This window comes from Echinops telfairi, unplaced genomic scaffold, assembly GCF_000313985.2.
Source record: "Echinops telfairi isolate 266 unplaced genomic scaffold, ASM31398v2 ScPeMD7_60;HRSCAF=208, whole genome shotgun sequence".
NCBI lineage: Eukaryota > Metazoa > Chordata > Mammalia > Afrosoricida > Tenrecidae > Echinops > Echinops telfairi.
Genome location: NW_022103958.1, coordinates 31,288,039 through 31,310,016, shown reverse-complemented (window position 1 = coordinate 31,310,016; position 21,978 = coordinate 31,288,039). Strand labels below are relative to the sequence as shown.

The 21,978-nt window shown below is 42.9% G+C and overlaps 1 protein-coding gene across 2 annotated transcripts in view; it reads left to right on the top strand.

Moving 5' to 3' along the window:
• NELL1 (neural EGFL like 1) overlaps nt 1–21,978 on the top strand; it is a 1,001,735-nt gene that overhangs the window by 227,348 nt on the left and 752,409 nt on the right. For both annotated transcript variants that reach the window (XM_004711602.2, XM_004711601.2), the window contains exons 6-7: nt 13,450–13,522; nt 14,237–14,319. In XM_004711602.2, coding sequence (XP_004711659.2) covers nt 13,450–13,522; nt 14,237–14,319 — 156 coding nt within the window. The remainder of the gene's footprint in view (nt 1–13,449; nt 13,523–14,236; nt 14,320–21,978) is intronic.

Sequence of the window (21,978 nt, the reverse complement as noted above, 5' to 3'; positions counted from 1 at the left end):
CTCCATTGCCTCATATGCATGTGAGAGTTGGGTGTTCAATAAGGAAGACTGTGGAAGAATTGATGCATTTAAATTGTGGTCCTGGAGAAGAATATTGAAAGTACCATGACTGCTAAGTGAACAAATCAATCTGTATTAGCAGTAAGGCCAGAGTGCTCCTTAGAGGCCAGGATGGCAAGACTTTGTCTTACATATTTTGGACATGTAGTCAGGAGAGACCAGTCCCTGCAGAAAGACAGCATTTTTGGTAAAGTGGAAGGGCAGAGAAAAAGAGGACGGCCCTTAAGAATCGGGATGGACACAGTGGCTGCTGCATCCATCGGCTCAGGCACAGGAACAATTGTGAGAACGGCACGGGACTGTGCAGTGTTTCATTCTGTCCTGTATAATAAGGTTGCTATGGGTTGGAGCAGACTCGATGGTACCTAACCAAAAAAAACAAAACACAAAAAACATGCCAAATCCAAGGCCCAGGGATATAGAACGAGATCTTTATCTCTTGGCGAGCTGATTCTCACCATCACTGTGAGGATGTGAATGCATGAAGGGGGGCATACTCTTTGACTTTTTAGTACTCTCTAATGGAAATGAGGATAAGTAGACTTTCTGTGTGCACCCAAAGAGCCCTATTCAAGTCACATAAAAATCAATTCCAAGTAGACTATAGATCTTAATCTGAAAGTAATCTAATGCAAGGTACACAAGTTAACATAGAAAAACAGTTTTATGACCTTGAGGTGTGAAAAATATTAAGGCATAAAAGAATTACAAATAAAAGTTTCATATACTGGAATATTTAAGTGCCAATAAAACCAAAACTTTAATAAGATGGACAATTTCTAAAAATATAAACATTACTAAGATGGACTTGAGCAGAAGTGAAACGAATTTTAAAAAAGCTGGTGCTTTGTGGGTTGGCAGTTAGGACTCGGTGTAGCTAGTTCTTGCATTTTCTGCAGGGATCACTCCGGCATCTTTGGTTAACGACTAGGTTGTCTGGGGTGGGTGGACTAGGGTCCCCTTAGCTGGGCTGGCTCATCTGTGCTTCACAAGGCCTCTCCTTTTCCAAGAGCCTAGCCTCCGTTTCTTTACTTAGTGGCTGGGCAGGGTTCCGAGAACCGGAACGGAAGCAGGCGGCCTTCTTTAGATGAGGCTTGATATTTGCACAGTATTAGTTTTGCTGCATTGGTTTTGGCCAAAGGCACAAAGTCAGATGCAAGAGTATAGAAAGGCAAGTGTACCTGTAGATGAGCCGTGTCCCAGGTTCACATGGCGAGCCAAGGATTGTGATGGTTTTACAATGGACCGTATCTCTCCACTAGGCTCAGACAATTTTACAGGAGATTCTCTTACACATCCAGGGAAATCATTGCAATGTTATATAAACTCTTCCAGAGAAAAGCATGAGGACATTTCCTATCTCATTTTATAAGCATAGTGTGATTTTGATTTTTAAACTAGACAAAACATTTGTACAGGCTAATTTACCTAGGAACGCAGATTAGATTAAAACACTGTAATGAAAATATCTTTTAAAAATATAGGCAAGATTGGCCACATTGGTTATGTCAACAATGCAACATCAGTTATCATGAAAACATTTATTACAGTTACTTACCATGTTAAACATACAAAGAAGACAATAATCCTATGTCAGGAAGCAGAACAAGTCCTAGATAAAATTCAGAACCAAGTTATGATAAAATGTTTTAGTAAACTAGCAATTGAAAGAAGCTATGAAACTGATACAGCATATATAAATAAGCATTCATAAAAGCATCTTACTTATGGTTGAAATACTAAGAGAATTGCCATTCAAGAATGGTATACAAAAATGCCTAGGAGTTTTGTTTTTGTTTAACGTTACATTGGGGGTCCTTATCAGAAAAATAAGTAAAAATCTTAAAGGATGATTAAAATGTGAAAACTGTAATTATGAACAAATTAAACAATTTTCTTCTTAACCCCAAACCAATCCCATTGTCATTGAGCCAATTCCTGCCCACATCAACCCTACAGACCAGAGTGTAACTGTGTCATTGGTTTGACGAGGCTATAAAGCTTTCTGGAAGCAGACTGTCTTGTCTTTTCCACAGAGAGTGGCTTGGGGATCTGAACTTCTGACCTTTCAGTTAGCAGCCCGATGCTTATCCCTCTATGCCACCATGGCCGTCAAAAGAAGTCATTGTCTTCAAGTCAATTCCAACTCATAGTGACCTTCTGGACGCAGAACTGTTCCATACGGTTCACAAGGCTTTAGAGAAACAGGCTACCACATCTTTCTCCTTGAAAGTGACTGGCAGGTGCTGTCAAGATTTTGGGTAACATAATAAGTCTGTCACTCTAGGAAATAGTAGCCACAAATCTTTAGAATTACCAACAGAGTTTAGAAAGACTGATATAAAACCAGTACACACAATTAATTGCAAAGCTACACAATAGCCACAGAAGCGGCAACAATGAAAGATCCTGTTACAGTATTCTATTTATAATATAAAAATAATATACAAAAGGTACTAAAGAATAAATAAAAAAACATATATCCTTGACATTGATGAAGAAAACTAAAAAAATTTATTGTCAGTCATTAAAGAAGAACTTCAAGAGGGAGATAAGTACCATAGAGGGCTTCGAAGCTGTTCTTCCCAATTCAGTCATGATTGACCAAGGGAACTCTAGAATGAACGGACCTGGATTTGTAAAATATGGGTGAATGGAAAAGAATGAAGTGGGGGGAAAACTAGGGGTCAATGCTCTGCTAGAAACGTAACTTTTAGGAAACTAACATAGAACCAGGAACGGGGTAGGTAGACAGCATACTTGCAAATGAACAAATATGTGTCTGCTATGAATCTTTTACTTGAAAAGTGGCTAAGATGTTTTGCTTAATGTTAATGAAGATTATTAAGGATATGTATTTAAAGCACTTGGTACCTGTAGGTGCCCAAGACATGTCTCCTTTTCCTCTCTCTTTCTTTGTACTAAGTCCTTCTACCTTCTGGTCTATTTCTATGTATTTAATATTCCAAATATGCTTCATCTAACACTCAACCATCATTTTATCAAAGGACAATGAATAAGGAAGACCAGAGGAAAATCAATACCTTTGAATTCTGGGGTTGACTAAGAATATTGAAAATACCATGAACTTTCGGAAGAACACAGGAGGAAGATGAGGCTCTCCACTCCCATAAATAGTTAACAGTTCCGTAAACACACAGGGGCAGTTCCCCCTGTCCTATAGGATCGCCTATGAGTTGGCATCAACTCGATGGCAGCGAGTTTGGGTTGGGTTGACCAGAAAAGCAAACATACTGTCTTGGAAGAAGGATCACCAGCTGCTCTTTAGCAGTGAGGACAGCGAGCCATCATTTCATGTACTTTGGACATGGTGTGTCTGGAGGGACCAGACCCTGGACCAAGGGCATCATGCTTGGTAAAATAGAGGATCATTGAAAATGAGGAAGATCCTCAATGAGCTGGTTGGGCATAGTGGTGGCAGCCGTGGACTCAGGCTGAGCAATAGTTGTGAGGATGGCACAGGACGGGACACTTTCACTGTGTTGAGGGTGGGGTCCTTATGAGTCTGAACCAACTCGGCAGCACCTACAACAATACTACGCACTGAACGTCCCTGGGGAGTGTGAATGATTTACATATTTGGCTGCTCTATGGAAAGTTGGGTGGATGATGTACTTCTAAAAATCAGCCATTGGAAACTCTTGGGAGTGCGCAGCTCTTCTCTGATGCCTATGGAGTCACCATATCTTGGAAGCAACTCATTAGTAACTATTTTCTTTTTCCTGGTTCATGAGCTTAGCATTGTGCTACTTTACTTGCCTTTTAGGGCCTTCCATTTCAGTTAGAGGAGTGACTGAAAAAAGAGAGAAGAGTTAGTCGTAGTATCTTTTCCAGCTGGACAAGTATGTATTTCTTTGTAAATGTGAGGCACCTTGTGCTTATGAGCACAGATCCCTGATCCAGACAGAAAGCATGAAGCGTGTTTAGAGCTGGGAATAGGTCTTTTGCTACAGAAGTGGGGTGGGTAGAGAAGAAACACAGTTTACTGACTGTTTTCTATGCTTGAGACTTCGTCTCTTGCTGCATGTGTACGATCTAAATAGCAGTTCATCTTCAGAGAAGCCTAATGAGGTAGATATTCTTAACGTAGATCAGGAGTTGTGGTGGCCTGGGGGCGACAAGGGGGGCTGCTGTCTGCAAGGGCAGCAATTCCACACCACCAGCCACTCTGCAGGGAAAGACAGGCTTCTTGCTTCTGTGAAGAGTTAGTCTTGGAAACTCCCAGGGGCAGTTCTACCTTGTCCTACCGGGTGGCTATAAGTTAGCGTCGACTCAATGGCAGTGAATTTGGTTTTGGGTTATATTGATGAGGTCGCAAGACTGAGAGATATTAAGGGAGTTGGTAAGATTACATAGCCGGTCAGTGAAGGAGATGTGATTTAAGGCCAGGCAGGGATGCTTGATTCCAAAGCCTTTTAAAAAACAAACAAACATTTGACAGATACTTACCAAGGATCTACCATGTCCTTATCACTGTCATAGGTGGTGGGGACTTGGCACTTCATCACACCACATCCGCTGGTGGAGACTAGCCAGGGTGCCTCTTGTGATTAGGTGTGTCCGTGAGGAGCAAAAGGTTTGTCCAGGGAAACAGCCTCCACGGATTGGATTTTAGAAAGGTGTTCTCCCCAGGGAGACTGATCCACCCTCGGGAATCCTGGGCTCCAGCCAGTGCTTCTGGCCATCCTTTGGGGAGATGAAGATGTTGGGGTTGCGGGGAAAATGCTGGCATCTCATTACGGAAATTACGGTACGTCTTGATCAATTCAGTGCTGTAGAAATCTCCTGGAGAAAAAGCGGTAGCTGTTTCGCCCTGAGGGTTGGTACATATTCAGGCTTTTAATCTCTCTCCTGTAGAAGCTGCCTCCTGGGTCCCAGAGCCACGCCTGCTCACCGCTTGAGAACCAAAAGTGCTTGTGATATGCTCCTAACATTATTCTCTCTTTTCAATATTCACATGAGCAAAGTAAACACAACATCTCCTCCCTTGTCAGACCTCATTTCTGAGCCCTGGGGGACTTTCTGGCCAGTGTCATCACAGTGCTACTGATGAAAGAGCAGACCGTGGCGGCATTTCTTGCTCGGTGCATGGGCAGGAAGCCTCCGACATGGAGTACTTCCTATCGGCGAGCCCGAGCACAAGCTGGGGATTTCTTCCCATCAGAGAGGCATCCATCCGAGACAACAGGGGCCAGATAAGCTTATCTGAGTCATCTGATCGTCATGGGTTTTCATTATCAAGATGGTTGACTACCCACTGGATTTCCCTTTAATGCACTGTGAGCTGATTATGCTCTTCTGTATCTGAGGGTGAGGGAATAAAGAACCAGCCTAGGTGAACTGTAGCAAGTTATGTGATGCTTCCGAGGGTGGCACAGTGGGTTACTCATTGGGCTGCTTCACTGCAACGTTAGCAGTTCGAACCTAGCAAAGGCTCCAAGGGAGAAAGATGAGCCTTCCCGCTGCCTCCCTGCAGGCAGCTCTCCTCTGCTGCACGGGGCTGCTGTGAGTCGGAATCTGTTGTGTAGTTGCGATCTCAAAGTGTCTTCCCATCTCTAAACCTTCATAGAGGCCAGCGTGCTGTCTGTCCATGTGGTGACTGGAGGTCTGACACCTTCCTCTTACCTGGACATCACTGTCTCCTTTAACAACTGAGCTGTCACTTGGAAGAGGAATTGGTTTCTTTCTTGAAAATGCCACAGCTGTTGCTTTTTACCTCAGCTGGTTCCCATAATGCCACAGATGGTAGACATATGCTTATGGACGCATAGAAAAAGAAACTAGATGAGATTCTTCTCCTCTCTGATTCTTATTTTTCCTTTCATGCAGAAAGTCAAAATCACAGAACTGGGGAATCTTAAGCATTTGTAAATTAATATTCCTATGCATTAAGACTTTGGAAACAGCAGGGCAGCTAATGATATGCTAATAAACTGCCAGTTTTTATTGATCATAATGAAAGTTGACAAGTGTCTTTCTGGCCTTTTATGCAAGCTGGAATATATTACTAACTGACTTCTGGGCAGAACTATGCAATTGGTTGTCTTTTGAGAAACCCTCCTTGTGTGTTTCCCATCTTTCTCTTTGTTAGCCTGTTGCCCAGACGGGGGTCCTCGCCAGTTTATAATGCGAACCCGTCTTCATCCATACATTGACCTGCCCAGCAGGGACTCTCCCAACCTCTTTTCCCTCTCACTTTCAAAGCAATTTATTTCAGTGTTTTAGCATATAGAAAAAGAAAAGAAAAAGAACAACAAAAAGAACCATTTTTTCTAATGTAAACAGAGATCTGCAGGGAAATCAGTGTTAAATAAAGAATGAGTATTTGTGTGGGGGTCAAGTTGTTTTCATGTGTATCCAAAATCTTGGTTATTCCAGACAGGGTATGTCCTAATGTCTCCATCCTCTACTCTCCCCTCTACTCCCCTCCCTGTCAATTCTGTAGGGTTAAAGAGTTCTGATTTACAGATGGCTCCTTCTTGCCCTTAAATGTTACATGAATTTGCCCTCACTTTAAAACTGCTGAGCCAACTCCTACTCTCAATAAATCCTTCATCACCATCTTTGTTTACAATACGTGCAGCCTTTAATCCAGGGCTCCTCGAACTTTCTAAAGAGGGGGCCAGTTCACTGTCCCTCAGACCGTTGGAGGGCCAGGCTATAGCTTAAAAAAAAAAAAAACTATAAACAAATTCCTATGCACACTGCACATATCTTATTTTGAAGTAAAAAAACAAGCAAACAAAAAAACGGGGCGAAAACACCCCGTGGGCCGGATAAATGTACTCGGCGGGCGCATGTGGCCCAAGGGCGGTAGTTTGAGGACCCCTGCTTAAACCATTGAAAAGTTTCCAGCCTTCCTGCACTAAAATAAGCTTAAATAAAAACTCCTATTTCAACTTACCTACAAATTGTCCTTCAAAATCCACTTAGAAACGGATCTCACACACAGCCTGGGGCTGTATTTCATCCTGTATTTCATATTGAGACATTAGAGATGATTTCTGTGCAATGAATGGTCGGTCAATGGATCCCCAAATATTAAAAGCCCGTATCGTACACTCTACCCGGTGAAGATTTACTTTTCAAAATTAACTACAGGAGGTAGAAAGGGGCAACAGGTGGATTGAGCAAAGGGGAAAATATTCATTCTTCACTTCTTCCGCCAGTACTAAAGCAAGCTTATGAATTAGGCTCTACTCATTAGGAATTTGTGTAGTTCCTCTAATCAGCTGAGGTTTCACAGTGTACTAACAAAGAGAAAATGGATTATTTAGCAAATTAATAGTATAAACATGATTGCAGGGGGCAATTGGAGGTTACCTAAAATGACCTCTGTTTTCAAGCACCAAAAATCTGTTTCAGCAAACTTGCAAATAATTTGTTACATGCGGTACATTAGTATCCTTAAGGCAGTTAGAACTCATGTTGGTAGCTGGAGTAACCTTGGCGTTCCCTTAAATAGTTTATTTTTACTTCTTGTGTGATCATGGCCTGCTCTGGTTTGGAGTTAGACTTTGACGGCATGTTGAATGATTAAAGTGGCTGTTGGGAACACTACTTAAAGCAGCCCAGCTGTATATTTCTCACAGGTGAAATGAGCAGGTGATCTGACCCTAGGTATTTACAAGGAGCTCTACTTGCAGGGTATCCGGGTCACCTCTAATGCTTTTTCAAATGTGACTGCCCTCTCCCAACTCCTCCAGAATTCGGATACGTAGACCTAGGTTAAACGTTAATGCCTTATTTGACCTCCACGGACTTCTGCTGGCTGTTGTCAAGTTCACTTCGGATCCCATCAGAAGGGGCACTGCTTGGTCCTGTCCAAGAGCAATTGTAGGAGAAACCATTGTGATCTGTAGAACCTTGACTGGCTGATCTGTGGCGGCAGATCACCAGGCTTTTCCACCTATTTGCCTTAACCAGGATGCGCCGCTGAAGCCTCTTTAGGATCCTAGTGACACACACATGATGGGCAAGAATTCTAGCTCTGAACCACGTCTCTCTCAAAGATCTAAGCAACTCTCAACATTGGGTGGCTGAATGCGGTGTAAGAAGCGCTGAGAGAGTAGTGGGTTTTGCAATGGGCAGTTAACCACAAGGCCGCAGTTGGAAAGCACTGGTGGCTCCTCAGGAGAAAGACAAGGCTTTCTACTCTTACAGAGAGTAACAGCCTTGGACATCCGCAGGGGGGAGGTTCGAGCCTGTCTCTATGAGTTGGAATGGATTTGATGGCAGTGAGCATGTTCTGTAATGTGTAGGTCTGGGGAATTTAATGCTCTTAAAAAATTCACTGTACCCAGTATGTGGGATGTACTAAGACCGAACTGCCAGGGCTCCAGAGATGGTACTGCATGTGTTGCCTTCATAGTGTTTGCAGTTTCATATCTGTTGGTCTCCATTCGTTGCAAGTTAGTAGGAGTTTTATTTTATTTATAGGTATTTGGATTTGGGTGCTATTTTGACCATTGTGAACTTTTAATGAGTCACCAGGGCTGCCTTCAAAAGAAGCAATAATTGATGATAGAGCACCGGTTTTTCAAAGTGGGGTCTTCTAAGAGTGGAGAATCTTCATTAGAACCGTAGAGAAGCACGCCACCTCAGCGCTCTCACAAAGGATGCTCTGGGGGCTGACCTAGGAAGCCGAAATCCAAACCCCTGTGCTCAGGGTGATTCTGAGGAAACTCCGCAGTGAATGGCATGAAATTAAGCAAGGTCTGCACAACGGAGAGCAAATGGGGCCGGCTGCTCTTGTAGGCCCAGCGATAGAGGAGTTCCTCGTGTCAGTTAAGCGTAGATACATTTAAAGTTAAATGAGGAGACATAATGGAAACGCTATCTTTTTACTCTTTTCTCCTTTGGGAGAAGTTGCAGTCCTTGAGGGCACACTTCATAGTTTCATCTCTGCAAATCCCCAGTGAGGCCTTTTTGTTCTCCATTGAGAGGGAGGGAGGGAGGAGGAAAAGGGCTGGTGGAGCGACTTTGTAGTTTCTTACTTTATAGAACTTCTTTTTGTTCATAGCTTTTCTCAAGACAGCTATATGCTTCACACAAAACATTCTCATTTTATTGACAAATGTCCAAGCTTCATAGTCTGTGTCAGTTTGTTGAAGACTTTTTGTTCTTGTGCTGGGGAGACGCTGGGATCCCCACATGTATATGCTTACATTCGCGCACATAGAGAGGGAACTCTATTTGGAGTACACGTAATCTGGTGTCAATTTGGGACTGCAGAGGATTAAGAGTGAAGGGGTGGAGCCTAGTCTGTCAATCGGGTCACAGCCAATGAGGCCTCTGTGTGGGCATGAGCATTCTGGGAAAACTCTGTGATTTCCTCCTTGGAGGCAGAAGACACAGAGGATACTGTCTTTCTGTTCACTCCCTTGGGACTCTCTGAGAAGGCTGACTCCCTGTGAGACATCCCTGAGGAGAAGCCACATGGACCTCCCCTGATGCAGCCCTGGGTGCTGGAGAAGCCACGTGGAGCCCCCTGCCAGCACTGAGATGCTTACAATGCCACTGGATCCAAAGACTTTCTACCCACTGGCCCGTGATCATCTTGCATTCAGCGTCATTGCATGTGTTTCGTGAGTCTGAAGAAGACTTTATAGATTGGTATCAGACATATGTACTAATATCGAATTTATGGACTTGATCTGAACTGGGCTGGGATGTTTTCTTTATATTTAATTGGTCTTGTATATAAACCTCATTCTTATAGACATATGAGTATCTCTATGAATTTGTTCCTCTAGTCTACCCAGACTAACACAGACAGGGAGCTCTGTTTGGAGTACAGTGGTGTTTATATAGTCAGTGGATGGCCACCATTCTTTTAAACCAATATAAAATAACACACACACACACACACACACAAGACTATTATCATTTAGTCATAGCAACTTAGAACAACCTTATGTAAGGTTCTGGAGTCTGTAAATTTTTATGGGAGTCCATAGCCTCATGGGTCTCCTGTAGAGTAGCTGCTGGGTTTAAAAATGCAATTCTTGTTTAAACCATCAGCCACCAGAGCTCCTTAGCATCAAACCTTCCCCAGTCAAATAAATTAACATTCTGCTCTTGATTCATCTGGAAAGAACAAGTTTTCAGGCCAGTATGTGGGCTGACCCTAATGATCTCAGAAACAGACAACTACCAAGTGCTTTGGGGTTTTGTGTTAATGAGCACTGCAAAGCTGTCAGCTCTTAATTCTGGTTTTGTTCAAGTCCACACCATTGACCTTCCCCTCACGATCTGTGTCACACACAGGTGTGCCAAAGGTTGAATGTAGGGAGACAGGGATGTGAGAAGGTGCAGCTAGAGGAAGGGTGTTGGAGGCCTTTTGTGGAGGCACACACGAAAGTGGAAGATGTGGGGCAGGACAAGGGCTCTGTCCTATATGAAGTTGCTAGAGCGTGAATGGGAAGGAACCATCCTTTTAAGAAGGATTTTCCATTTGTTTTCAGAAAGGTGATTAATACCAGGACAAATGTTCTTCTAGTTTCTTAATATCCTTCTCATGCTGATAAAAATAAAAGATGACTTTAGGGTCTTCTGACAAGCAGATGAACCCATCCTTTGGTGGTACGTGTGTCTTTGTCAATTCCACCTCACCAACTGCCCCCGTTTGGCAGGAATTTGCTCTATGTTACTAGGAAAATCCTGGCACTAATTCCTAAATCCTGAGGAAATCTGAATAGCTAGTTACTAACCCGGTTCATGCTAGTTAAATGCTGTCTAACATGACCCTTGCTATTTTAAATGATAACCTCTTCTCCGATGGAGAGCTGGAGCTTTGGGTGTTCTGGGATGTTGTTGGTAGGTGCCACTGCGCCGGATCCCGCTCACAGCAACAATATACACAACAGGACCAAACTCTGCCTGGTCCTGTGCCAGCCTCACCATTGTTCTTATGGTTGAGCCCATTGTGGCAGCCACGGTGTCAGTCCATCTTGTTGAGGGCCTTCCTCTGTTTTGCTGTCCCTCTACTTTACCAAGCATGATCTCCTCCTCCAGGGACTGGTCTCTCCTGACAAGTCCAAAGTACATGAGGCGAGGTCTCCCCATCCTTGCCTCTAAGGAGCCTTCTGGCTGCACTTCTTCAAGACAGATTTGTTTGTTCTTTTGGAAGTCCAAGGTATCTTCAATATTCACTAGCTCCACAAATCAATTGTATTGATTCTTCTTTATCCTTCCTTATTCAGTGTCCAACTTTCACATGCATATGAGGTGATTGAAAATACTATGGCTTGCATCAGGTGGGCCTTAATTCTCCCAATAGCAGTCTTACTTTTCAAGGCTTTTAAAGAGGTCGTGTGCAGCAGATTTCTAAAGAGATGTAAATTTAAATTGCGATGACTTCAGTGTGAGAGCCTGTTTTACTGAATCTCAGAACTAGAGTGGTGAAAGGATCGCCAGCCTTTATATCCAGCTGTTTTTCCAGAAAAAGCTATCAGGCCTTCCTTGGAGAAGTGGTTGACTTACTGTTTGGGTTCCACCAGTTAGCTAGCAAGGGACCCAGACTTGAAACTAGGCCCTGGGCTTCCTACTGCATGCTTTTGTCATCTTGCTACTGTGCGAAAGATACTGCGGCCCTTTGGAGAGGAGTTCATTATCCTTGAAAACCGGAGCAGCTTTATCCCAGAGAAAAGTGGATTTTGGTCGATAGCGCTCCACTAATTGCTCCCTGGTATCCCGCTGTAAGAGATTATGAATTACTATTGAGAAGCACCAGCAGGACCTTCTTCCCCATGGTGAAGTTGTCTTCACTCATAATCACCTACGTACACTCTGCCATCTTCCAAGAGGGAGTCGTTAATAAATGTGTATCACTTGGAGGAAGAGGTGTTGCAATCTTATTATTTCTATTAATATTTTATCTTAAACTAATAAGCAGGAAGCAGTTTTTGCAGACTACCTTCTGTGCAGAAGCTGAGCACATAAATTGTTAAATGTGGCTCCCTCTGAAAGATGTGCAACACTATCTTAAGCCTATACTTTATTGATAGGTGGAGCTCAATATTCAGAACCATCTTGTACTTCTTCCATCTGTTCTGTAATATCACTTCTATGAAAGCATGGGGAAAAAACCCCAGCAAACCCTAAAACAGAACCTTGAAATTCAATGTGAAGACATCTAAAAGCTAAGTCAATATTTTCATTGAGCGATGGCAGCCTTGGTGACTTTCTTACAGTGGGCTACCCTTCCAGATTGAGTCCTAAAATGGAAAGAACCCCCCATCTGTAGACAGTTGAACATCCCCTCACAGAAGGGTTACGAAGAAGAGACGAGCCAGCCAGGGTGCAGTATAGCACCGATGGAACATACAACTCTCCTCTAGTTCTTTAATGTTTCCTTTCCCCACTATTATGACCCCAATTCTACCTTACAAATCCAGCTAGATCAGAACATGTAAACTGGTGCAGACAAGAGCTGGAAACACAGGGATTCCAGCCAGAAAAACCTCTCAGGACCAATAATGAGAGTAGCAATACCAGGAGGGTAAGGGGAAGGTGGGGGAAGAAAGGGAGAACCAATCACAATGATCTGCATATAACCCCCTCCCAGGGGAATGGACAACAGAAAAGTGGGTGAAGGGAGGCTGTGGTTGTGTAAGACATGAAAAAAAATTATCAAGGGTTCACAAGGGAGGGAGGGTGGGGGAGGGAAAGTGAGCTGATGCCAAAGCTCAAGTAGAGCATTTTAAAAATGATGATGACAACATGCATATAAATGTGCTTGACACAATGGATGTTTGTATGGATTGTGATAAGAGCTGTAATAGTCCCCAGTAAAATGATTAAAACAAACAAACAAATGAAAACAACCTTGAGATGTTGAGCCAATTTTTAGACTTACCAGCAAAGTCTCATGCTAATTACTCAATTAGGTAAGGAGCCAAGATCTGTATGGAATTTTCGTCATGTTGAATTTTATTTCTCTGACCAAATGAATCAGCAGAAACATTTTAGCCTAATAAGTTCCTATCACTTCCCTTTTACTTGACTTTTTAAAAAAGTAAATCTGCACTCTTTAATGTTAGAGGATGATTAGGGAATTGAGGTGAATTTTTACTGCATCTGTGTATTTTCAGTCTTAGCACATTTCCTGATGGGTCATTGGTATTGGGATCTCATGACCCAGTGGTGACTAATGGTCACTTTCTTAATATACATCTCAAGATTTTTAAAAGATGGTGTGGAATGAGTCAACGTGGGTTAAGGCCAATTCACCTTTAGAAGAGTGTTATCAGTTTCAAATACACTCTGTTTAAGATTGTCTGAACTGCAGAGTAAGGGACCGCTTATAGCTCATTTGAACTAGTGACTGTAACTGTAATTGTCACCTCTCTCTTTTCTCTTATTAAGGGGATCATCCAAGATGGGAAAATCATCTTTATGCCTAATGGATATATCACACAGTGCCCAAACCTGAACCGCAGTAAGTAGCAACTTAGGAAAACATTTAAAAAGCACTTAGGAGTTAAAATGAAAACCTGTTGACAGTGCTGAATTCTGAGGTGGTAAGGGATGTGATGGAAGACTTATTTTTTCTGCTGCATTTTTCTCTCTTTGACTTTCTAAGAGAGATTATATTAGTAAGAGTTAAAGGGAGGGAACGTTACTAGGTCTTATTCAGTAGGTTGATACAGAAAGGTATGCTGTACATATAAGGTAAGCTGTGCATGCATATGTACACACACATTTCAAAACGTGTGAAAGTTCATGGAAACATGGAATGAAAAGATAGTGGAATTTTTCAAACCCTCACACATGAGGATGCGTCTGAATATGTACTGTTTGCATTTCTTAAATGATCTAAGTTAACTTTCTGTTCTATCATATCTCAGTTTCCAGTTACCTTTCAATAGAAAACAGTTTAATTTTAATTTTAAAGTGCTGGATTGCCCTTCTTGGAACAGTCTCTTTTTTAGCGCCATTCTATTTGCTTATTAAAAAATAAACAAAAATCCAGATTGGAAATCCTCTGTGATTTCACTCCAATTTGAAACACTTAAACTGCCCCCCCACCCCCAATAAAATCCCTCAAAATAGCAAAACCAAAAAAACCAACCCCAAAGACCAATCATGTTTTTTAAAAACTGTGCCAACTGGAAACACTATCAATACACATTTTCCATTTTTCTTTATTGAGCTTGCCCCACCTGCAGTGACTTCTTAAGCCTGGTGCAAGGAATCATGGATTTACAGGAGCTTTTGGCCAAGATGACTGCAAAAGTAGGTATCCGAATAGCACTTGTGCTGTTTCCTTTTCTCCTCTGTCCTATTTGGAATTGAGAGTGAGATACTGTAAGAGAAACATTTTTAGCCTTGGCTTGTGCAATATTTTACTACGAAAATGGTTTATTCTTACTTGAAATAGGACTATATCGAGTAAACATAATCATTCACGTCTTTGATACCATTAGGCTGTATCAAAACGTTTTCTTGAAAAATGTTTCGAAACAAGAGGCAGTATGTATCACTGTAGATTCTCATTCCCTGGGAGTGGAAAGGATTTGTCCCCTGGCTTTTAAAGCAGTACCATTCTTAGAAGATATATGGTCAGAGCTACTGCTGCTTATAAGCTAATGTATTTTGGATGTAAGAATAATTGGCAATAATCAGAAGGGGCACAATTACAATGCTTAGGAACAGGTTACTGTCAAAGGGAGACATTATATCATATTTCTAAGGGATGATTTATTTTAGGGCTGACCTTGGTGTTAATGACAGAGCTGACCTTTAGTTTTATCATATGGCATCTTTTATTCCTCTTTCCCGTCCACTAAGTAAGCATCTTCGATTTGCTAGGGAGCCCTGCATTCTATTTGCTTGGTGCATTGAGTTACGCACTGTCCTGTTTTAAGGTATGAAAGAGACCCCAATATCAAATATCATTTAAGGAGGCCATTTATTAAGTCTTAAAAGGGACAAAGCCAAAGCCGCATCATCTGGATGTGTGAGACTATTACATTAGCAGGAGGCAATCATGGTGTCTGAAGATTCACCGTTAGGACACTAGTTAAGGGACGGAGCAAGGAAACTCACAGTTTAGTGACAGGTGGCAATGCATCACAGTTACAGGTGGGACCACAGAAGCGGGACAGGTCCATGATTGGAGCGTGTACCTTATGTTAGAAGAGCTTACGAGATTGGGACAGGGCCTTCTGACCGAGGCAGTTAGGGCATGACTCATGACTTGGCCTCCCCCAGTACAGTTCTCAAAGCCAATTTCAGGAAAGCCCCTAAGAGAGACTGACCCTCCTTGGCCTGGCTGGAGAGGGGTGGAGGCAATCCACTTTTCAATGTGCTCTGTATGAACACACGATGATCTACGTTCTTGGTTAATGACCAAAAGGGATTTAAGGGAGGCTCCATCTACGAGGGGACTCTGCAAATTGATTTTGGGCTTTCACTCTCCTCCTAGCTTTCTGTTAGCAGAATTTAAGTTCAAATGCTGAATGGAAAGGTCAGCGTTTCAAACCCATCAGCTGCTCTGTGGGAGAACAACCAGGCACCCATCTTCCATAAAGATTTACAGGCTCAGAAACCTGAGGGGTCTGTTCTACTTTGTTCGGTCAGGCCCCTGGGAGTTGGAATGAATTCGATGGCTGTGGGTTTGGCTTGGTTTTGTTAATAGAGACCAAGGAGGCAGTGATGGACAAGACCGGGCATTTATTCCAGAGACATTCATATTGAGTGTGTTTTGGGGGGGTCAGAAATGTAAACAATTAGTTCTAATAAATATTCAAAATGTTTAGAGCCATAATACCAAGGCCCGAGCCTTGTCGTGAAAGTCAGGAAATAAAATGGAAAACGTGGCTGCGCTGGTTATGATACCAATCAGTCCTGTATGTGAGTTCTGGCCTCAGGCGAAGAAAGGATTAGGTTGGGCCTAAGAGACATTATACTCCGTGAAAGGGAGAATTTTAATAACAGCGAAAATGATACATTCAATCTATTGTACCTGCGGCTACCACTGCTCCCTGCTTTCTGCCATCAGCCGTGGCTCTTGGAAAAAAAATCGGTAGGCAGGTACGTGTTTGGCAAGTAGGGCTGTACTTCTGAACATATAGCGTGTACCCTTGAAGGTACGTCTGTTTCAAAAGATGTTTTCAGTCAACCCAAGCCCCCCAGCCTCTGGGAGGGAGAGATGGAGCACTTCTGTAAGCCGGAGGTTGGGCCTGGAGACCCGCAGCCCAGCTCTTGTGCTTCCGAAGTGGGAGGCACCAGCAGTGACTCGCTTTCGCAGCCTGTGCCATGAAGAGGCATTCTTTTTGCGTCGTCCGGAGCAGCTAGGTCTCAGTTCTGTTGATTCAATTCTTTTAACTCGTGACTAGAATTTTCGGATAAGGAGCCTACCCCTTACTCCCAGGTGATTGTAGGTCTCCCTCCCCCAGCTTTGAGGAGGACGGCCGGCCCTTCCTTCATCGTTCGTCCCTCCTTGCAGGGCATGTCATTGTTCCCTTTTGCAGGCACACATTCTCCAGGAACCGTACTGAGCTGTGCCCACCAAGCATCATTATGTTTAATGGGCATTTGAGAGGCAGAGGTATTTAATTGTGGACAATAGCACGTAGAAAATGGTTTCATCCACCTTCTAAACCCAGCCTCTGGCCCTGGGGAAGATGCATAAGTCTGTTTCTCCCAACTCAACTCGTGAATGGAATCATCGTTGAAGAAAGGAGTACTTCCTCTTTCACCTCATGTCTACAATCATTTCAAATGAGGATTGGCAGCCCTTTTTTTTGGGGCCTATAAAAAGAACACCTAGCAAATTCGAGGTTTTGCTGCTCAAGAGACAAAGACTTAGGCCACTTAAGTACTTGTATAAACGTTTAACATGTAACTTTTGAGAAGTATAAAGTTCATTTTTAGCTCATAGGCCATACAGAAATAGGTGGGGTGGCCTGGGTTTAGCCCAAAGGCCAGTTTGTCAGCCTCTGATCTAGAAGCTAGACAGTCCCTCTTTCATCCTGGATAATACTTATTGAGCAATCACTGTCCCTGACTTAGCTCTTTTGGTACTCGCTGTCCTTTTAATCCCCACAACAAGTCTGTGAACTAGGTGTGCCCTAGTCACTCACAGTACAGGTAGGTGATGTAACTTGGAGAGAAAGAGCGAGCAAGAGAGAGAGAACACACACAAGACAGAGTGGTCCATGGCTAAGGGAAGGTAGGTGGCACCAGCAGGAGGCTGGAGATGGGAGCAAGGAGAATGCTTAATTCAGAAAGAAGGAAAAATGCCTCTTTGATCATTTCCGAGGCGACTGGAGCATGTGACCACAGAGCTGATGGTGGCTTCCTGAGGCGCGAGCCAGGGCTCAAGGCTTCTTTCCTCACTGTTGTGACTGGGAGCTCCCTATTTTCCTTGGAAATCTGTGGAAATCATTGAGTCCTGGCTGGCATTGTGGCCCCTTCTACCGGTACTTCCAGGACTACGGTATAGTACATTACTTACTCTAAGGCTTTCAGACTGCATCCACTGCAAAACTAAGGTAGGCCTTGTGAATTCTCAAGAAAGATTCTGTGGGAATTGTTAAGGGAAAATACACCCCCCCCCCCCGCCCCCCCTGCAGCAAGCGTGAAGGTCAAAGCAGGAAGGTTTTCTCTCTGCACCTTGCATAAATATTATTTCCCTTCTATTTACTCTTCAACTGTGGGTGCTGCCCGCTTGGATTTCCCTGTATATGCAGGGGTTTTCTTGACGCCCTCCCGTCTTTAGCAGACAGACCTTTCCTTTACTTCCTCTTCCGGGACCCTGGGCAGCCATCAGGAGGGAGGCGCAGGGCTCCACATTTTGAGGCCCCCAGGGTCTCCACAGTCACTTTGTCTAGACTTTTGCAGCTCTCCTCCTTTTCTGTCAGATCAGAGATGGCCCTAAGAGGTTTTATTTACTTATTTTATCCAGCATCTTAGTTGTTTCTTTTGGTGAAGTCTTTCACAGTATTTCTTCTTTTTAAAAATTTAATTAAAAACATCATTTTATTGGGGGCTCACACAACTCATCACAATCCACACATAGATCCATTGTGTGTCAAACACATTTGTACATTTGTTGCCCTCATTATTCTCAAACATTTGCTTTCTACTTGAGCTCTTAGTATCAGCTCCTCATTTTTTACCCTCCCTGCTCACTCCCACTTCCCTCATGAGCCCCTGATAATTTATAAATTATTATTATTTTGTCATATCTTACACTGTCCGATGTCTCCCTTCCCCCACTTTTCTGTTGTCTTTCTCCTAGGGAAGAGGTTACATGTAGATCCTTGTAATTGGTTCCCCCTTTCTACCCCACCTTCCCTCCACCCTCCTGGTATTGTTACTCTCACCACTGGTCCTGAAGGGATCATCTGTCCTGGGTTCCCTGTGTTTCCAGTTCCCATCTGTACCAGTGTACATGTTCTGGTCTAGCTGGATTTGTAAGGCAGAATTGGGATCATGATAGTGGCAGGGAGGAAGCAATTAAGAACTAGAGGAAAGATGTATGTTTCATCATTGTTACACTGACCCTGACTGGCTCATCTCTTTCCCGCAACCCTTTGGTAAGGGGATATCCAGTTGCCTACAGATGGGCTTTGGGTCCCCAATCTGCACTCCCCCCCATTCACAATGATATGATTTTTTGTTTTTTGATGCCTGACACCTGATCCTATTGACACCTCATGATCACACAGGCTAGTGTGCTTCTTCCATGTGGGCTTCACTGCTTCTGAGCTAGATGGCCGCTTGTTTACCTTCAACCCTTTAAGACCCCAGACGCTATATCTTTTGACAGCTGAGCACCAAGAGCTCTCTTCACCACCTTCGCTTATGCACACATTTGTCTTCAGTGATCGTGTGGGGAAGGTGAGCATCATGGAATGCCAGGTTATTAGAAAAAAGTGTTCTTGCATTGAGGGAGTACCTGAGTGGAGGCCCAATGTCCATCTGATACCTTAATATTCAATATATGCACATAGATCTATTTCCCCATCATCATATGCAAATATATAAATATATTTACATATGTACATGCCTATATTTAGACCTCTATCAATGCCCTTTGCCTCCTAGTTCTTTCCTCCATTTTTGTTTATTTCCTCTTGTCCTACTATCATGCTCAGCCTTCATTTGGGTTTCAGTAATTCCTCTCGGTTACATTGCCCTTGATGAATCCCTACCAGGCCTCTCACACTCTCCTTGCCACTGATTTTGGATCACTTGTTGTTCCCTTGTCCCTGGGTTGATTAACACCACTTCCTTTCCCCCACCTTCCCCTCTCCCATGTCCCCCCAGAACCATCAGTCCCGTTGTTTTCTCCTCCAGATTGTTTATCCAGCTTACCTTATCTAGATAGACCTGCAGAGATAATAATATGCACAAAAAAACTAGACAGAGCAAAACAAGTGACAAAAGAAAACAAAATGACAACAGCAACAACAACAACAACAAAAAAAGACCCAAAAAAAAGTGCCTCTAAATAGTTCAAGGTCTGTTTGTTGACATTTAGGAGTGTTTTCCAGTCGAGTCTGATGGGGTGACATGCCCTGGCCCCAAAGTCTATTTTTGGTATTCCCTTGGGACTCCCTTGCTCTGTTCCCCTTGCTGTTCTGCTGCACACCCTTCGTGTTTTGCATCAGTGTGGTGGGATCAGATCGGGCACAATTCCCACATTGCTTTCACAGTATCTCATCAGCTTTATTGGTGGACGAGGAAGTGTAAATCACTCTTTGAGCAGAGGAGGAGTCTGGAGATAAACGACATTTTCCTTGGAAGATATCTCTGGGCAGGTGCATGTGAGGCAAGCTGGAAGGTAAACAGGATATTGAGGTGCAACAGAAATTCTGTAGTATCAAATTAATCTCAGCCAGGCTCTGCTGTCATTAAATTTTTGTTTACTCATGATAATCCCGTGCACAGTATGCTGCCTGGTCCTATGGCATCTCTATGATTGGTTGGGGATGAGATATTTGTCATCCATATGGTTTTCACTGGCTGGTTTTCAGAAGTAGATTGCTAGGCCTTGCTTCCAAGTCCATTTTAGTCTGGAAATGTCCCGAAAACCTGTCCAGCATCACAGCCTCATAGAAGCCTCCAATGACAGGTTGTAGCTCTGTGTGAGGTGCACAGGGTGGGAATTGAACTGGTAACTGCCACATGGGTGCTGAGCATTCCACCACTGTACCATTGCTGCCCTCAGACTAGGCTTTGACCCTATTCAATGAATCTTTAGCTCCCCGATAGTTTTATTGGCACATAATCCACATATCGCACCATTTAGTAATCAATCATATCTGGAGGAGTTGTACAATCACCACCACAATCAGTGTTAGAACATTATTTTCATCCTTGTACGTATTGTTATCAGTAAAGGAGTCTTGTGTGACAACATTTAGCTGTTGGGTTTGCTACATTTGGTAAGTTTGGTTTGAGTTGACCAGAAGCTATGACTAAAATAGATAAATATAGACTTCATAGAGATCGGACTCAACAAATACAACTATGCAGGTGGACTTCACCAGATAGAATACACAGACATCTAATTGATCACATGTGTAGGCGGAGACAATGGAGACACTCAATGTTAGCAGCTAAGACCAGGCCAGGGGCTGACTGTGGCACAGACGATCAATTGCTCATATGTACATTCAGATTGAAGCTGAAGGGAATTCCAAGTCCAGTGGTGCCACTGTACAACCTTACATATGCCCACCTTAATTTTAAGACTATCTCAAGAATAGATTTGATGCACTGAACACTAATGACGAAGATCTGAAGAGGCATGAGAGGACATCAAGAACTTCATTTAGGAAGAAAGCATAAAAAGCTCATTAAAATGAAAGGAAAGAAAGAAAAGGTCAATGGGTGTCAGGAGAGAGTCTGAGACTTGCTATTAATCATAGAGTCAAGGGAAGGTAAATGGAAGAAAGGATGATGTAGAAGAGCTGCACAGAAAATTGCAAAGGGCAGCTGGAGAAGACAAAGTAAAATGTGATATTGAAACACCTAGCATTAGAAAACCCCAAGGAACACACTTGGCATATCTTAAGCTGGAAGCACTAAAGAAAAATTCACACTTCGAGTTTCAATATTAAAAGGTTGTATGGGCAAAATATTGAACAATGCAGAAAGCACCAAAAAAAGATGGAAACGGTGCATAGTGCCCCTGTATCCCAAAGAACTAGTCAGCATTCAGTCATTTCATGAAGTAGCATAGGAGCAAGAACCAATGATACTGAAGGAAGACGTCCAAACTGCACGAATGGTATTTACTAAAACCAAAGCTCCAGCAATGGATGGAAGACTAATTGAAATGTTCCATAAGCAGAGGAAGCACTGGAAGCACTCACTCATCTATGCCAAACATTTTTTTAATTTAATCATTTTATTGGGGGCTCATACAACACTTATCACAATCCATACATCCATCCATTGTGCCAAAATTTTGCAAGACAACTACCTGGCTGTCTTGAAGAGATCTATGTTTGTACCCATTCCAAAGAAAAGGTGACACAACAGAGTGCTCATATCATAAAACAATATTGTTAACATCATATGCAAGCGAATTTTGGCTGAAGATCATCCAACAGTGGTTGCAGTTGTACCATGACAGGGAGTTGCCAGAGGTTCAGGCCAGATTCAGAAAGGGATCTGGAGCAAGGGATATCATTGCTGATGTCAGATGGATTTTGATTGAAAGCAGGGAACATTAGAAAGATGTTTATTTGTGTTTCATTTCCTATGAAAAGACATTCAACTGTGTGGATCATAACAAACTATGGATCGTATTGCGAGAAATGCAAATTGAAGAATCCTTTATTGTGCCCATGTGAAACCTGTAGCTGGATGAAGAGGCAGTTGAGTGACCAGAACAAGTGAATATTGCATAGTTCAAAATCAGGAAAGATGTGT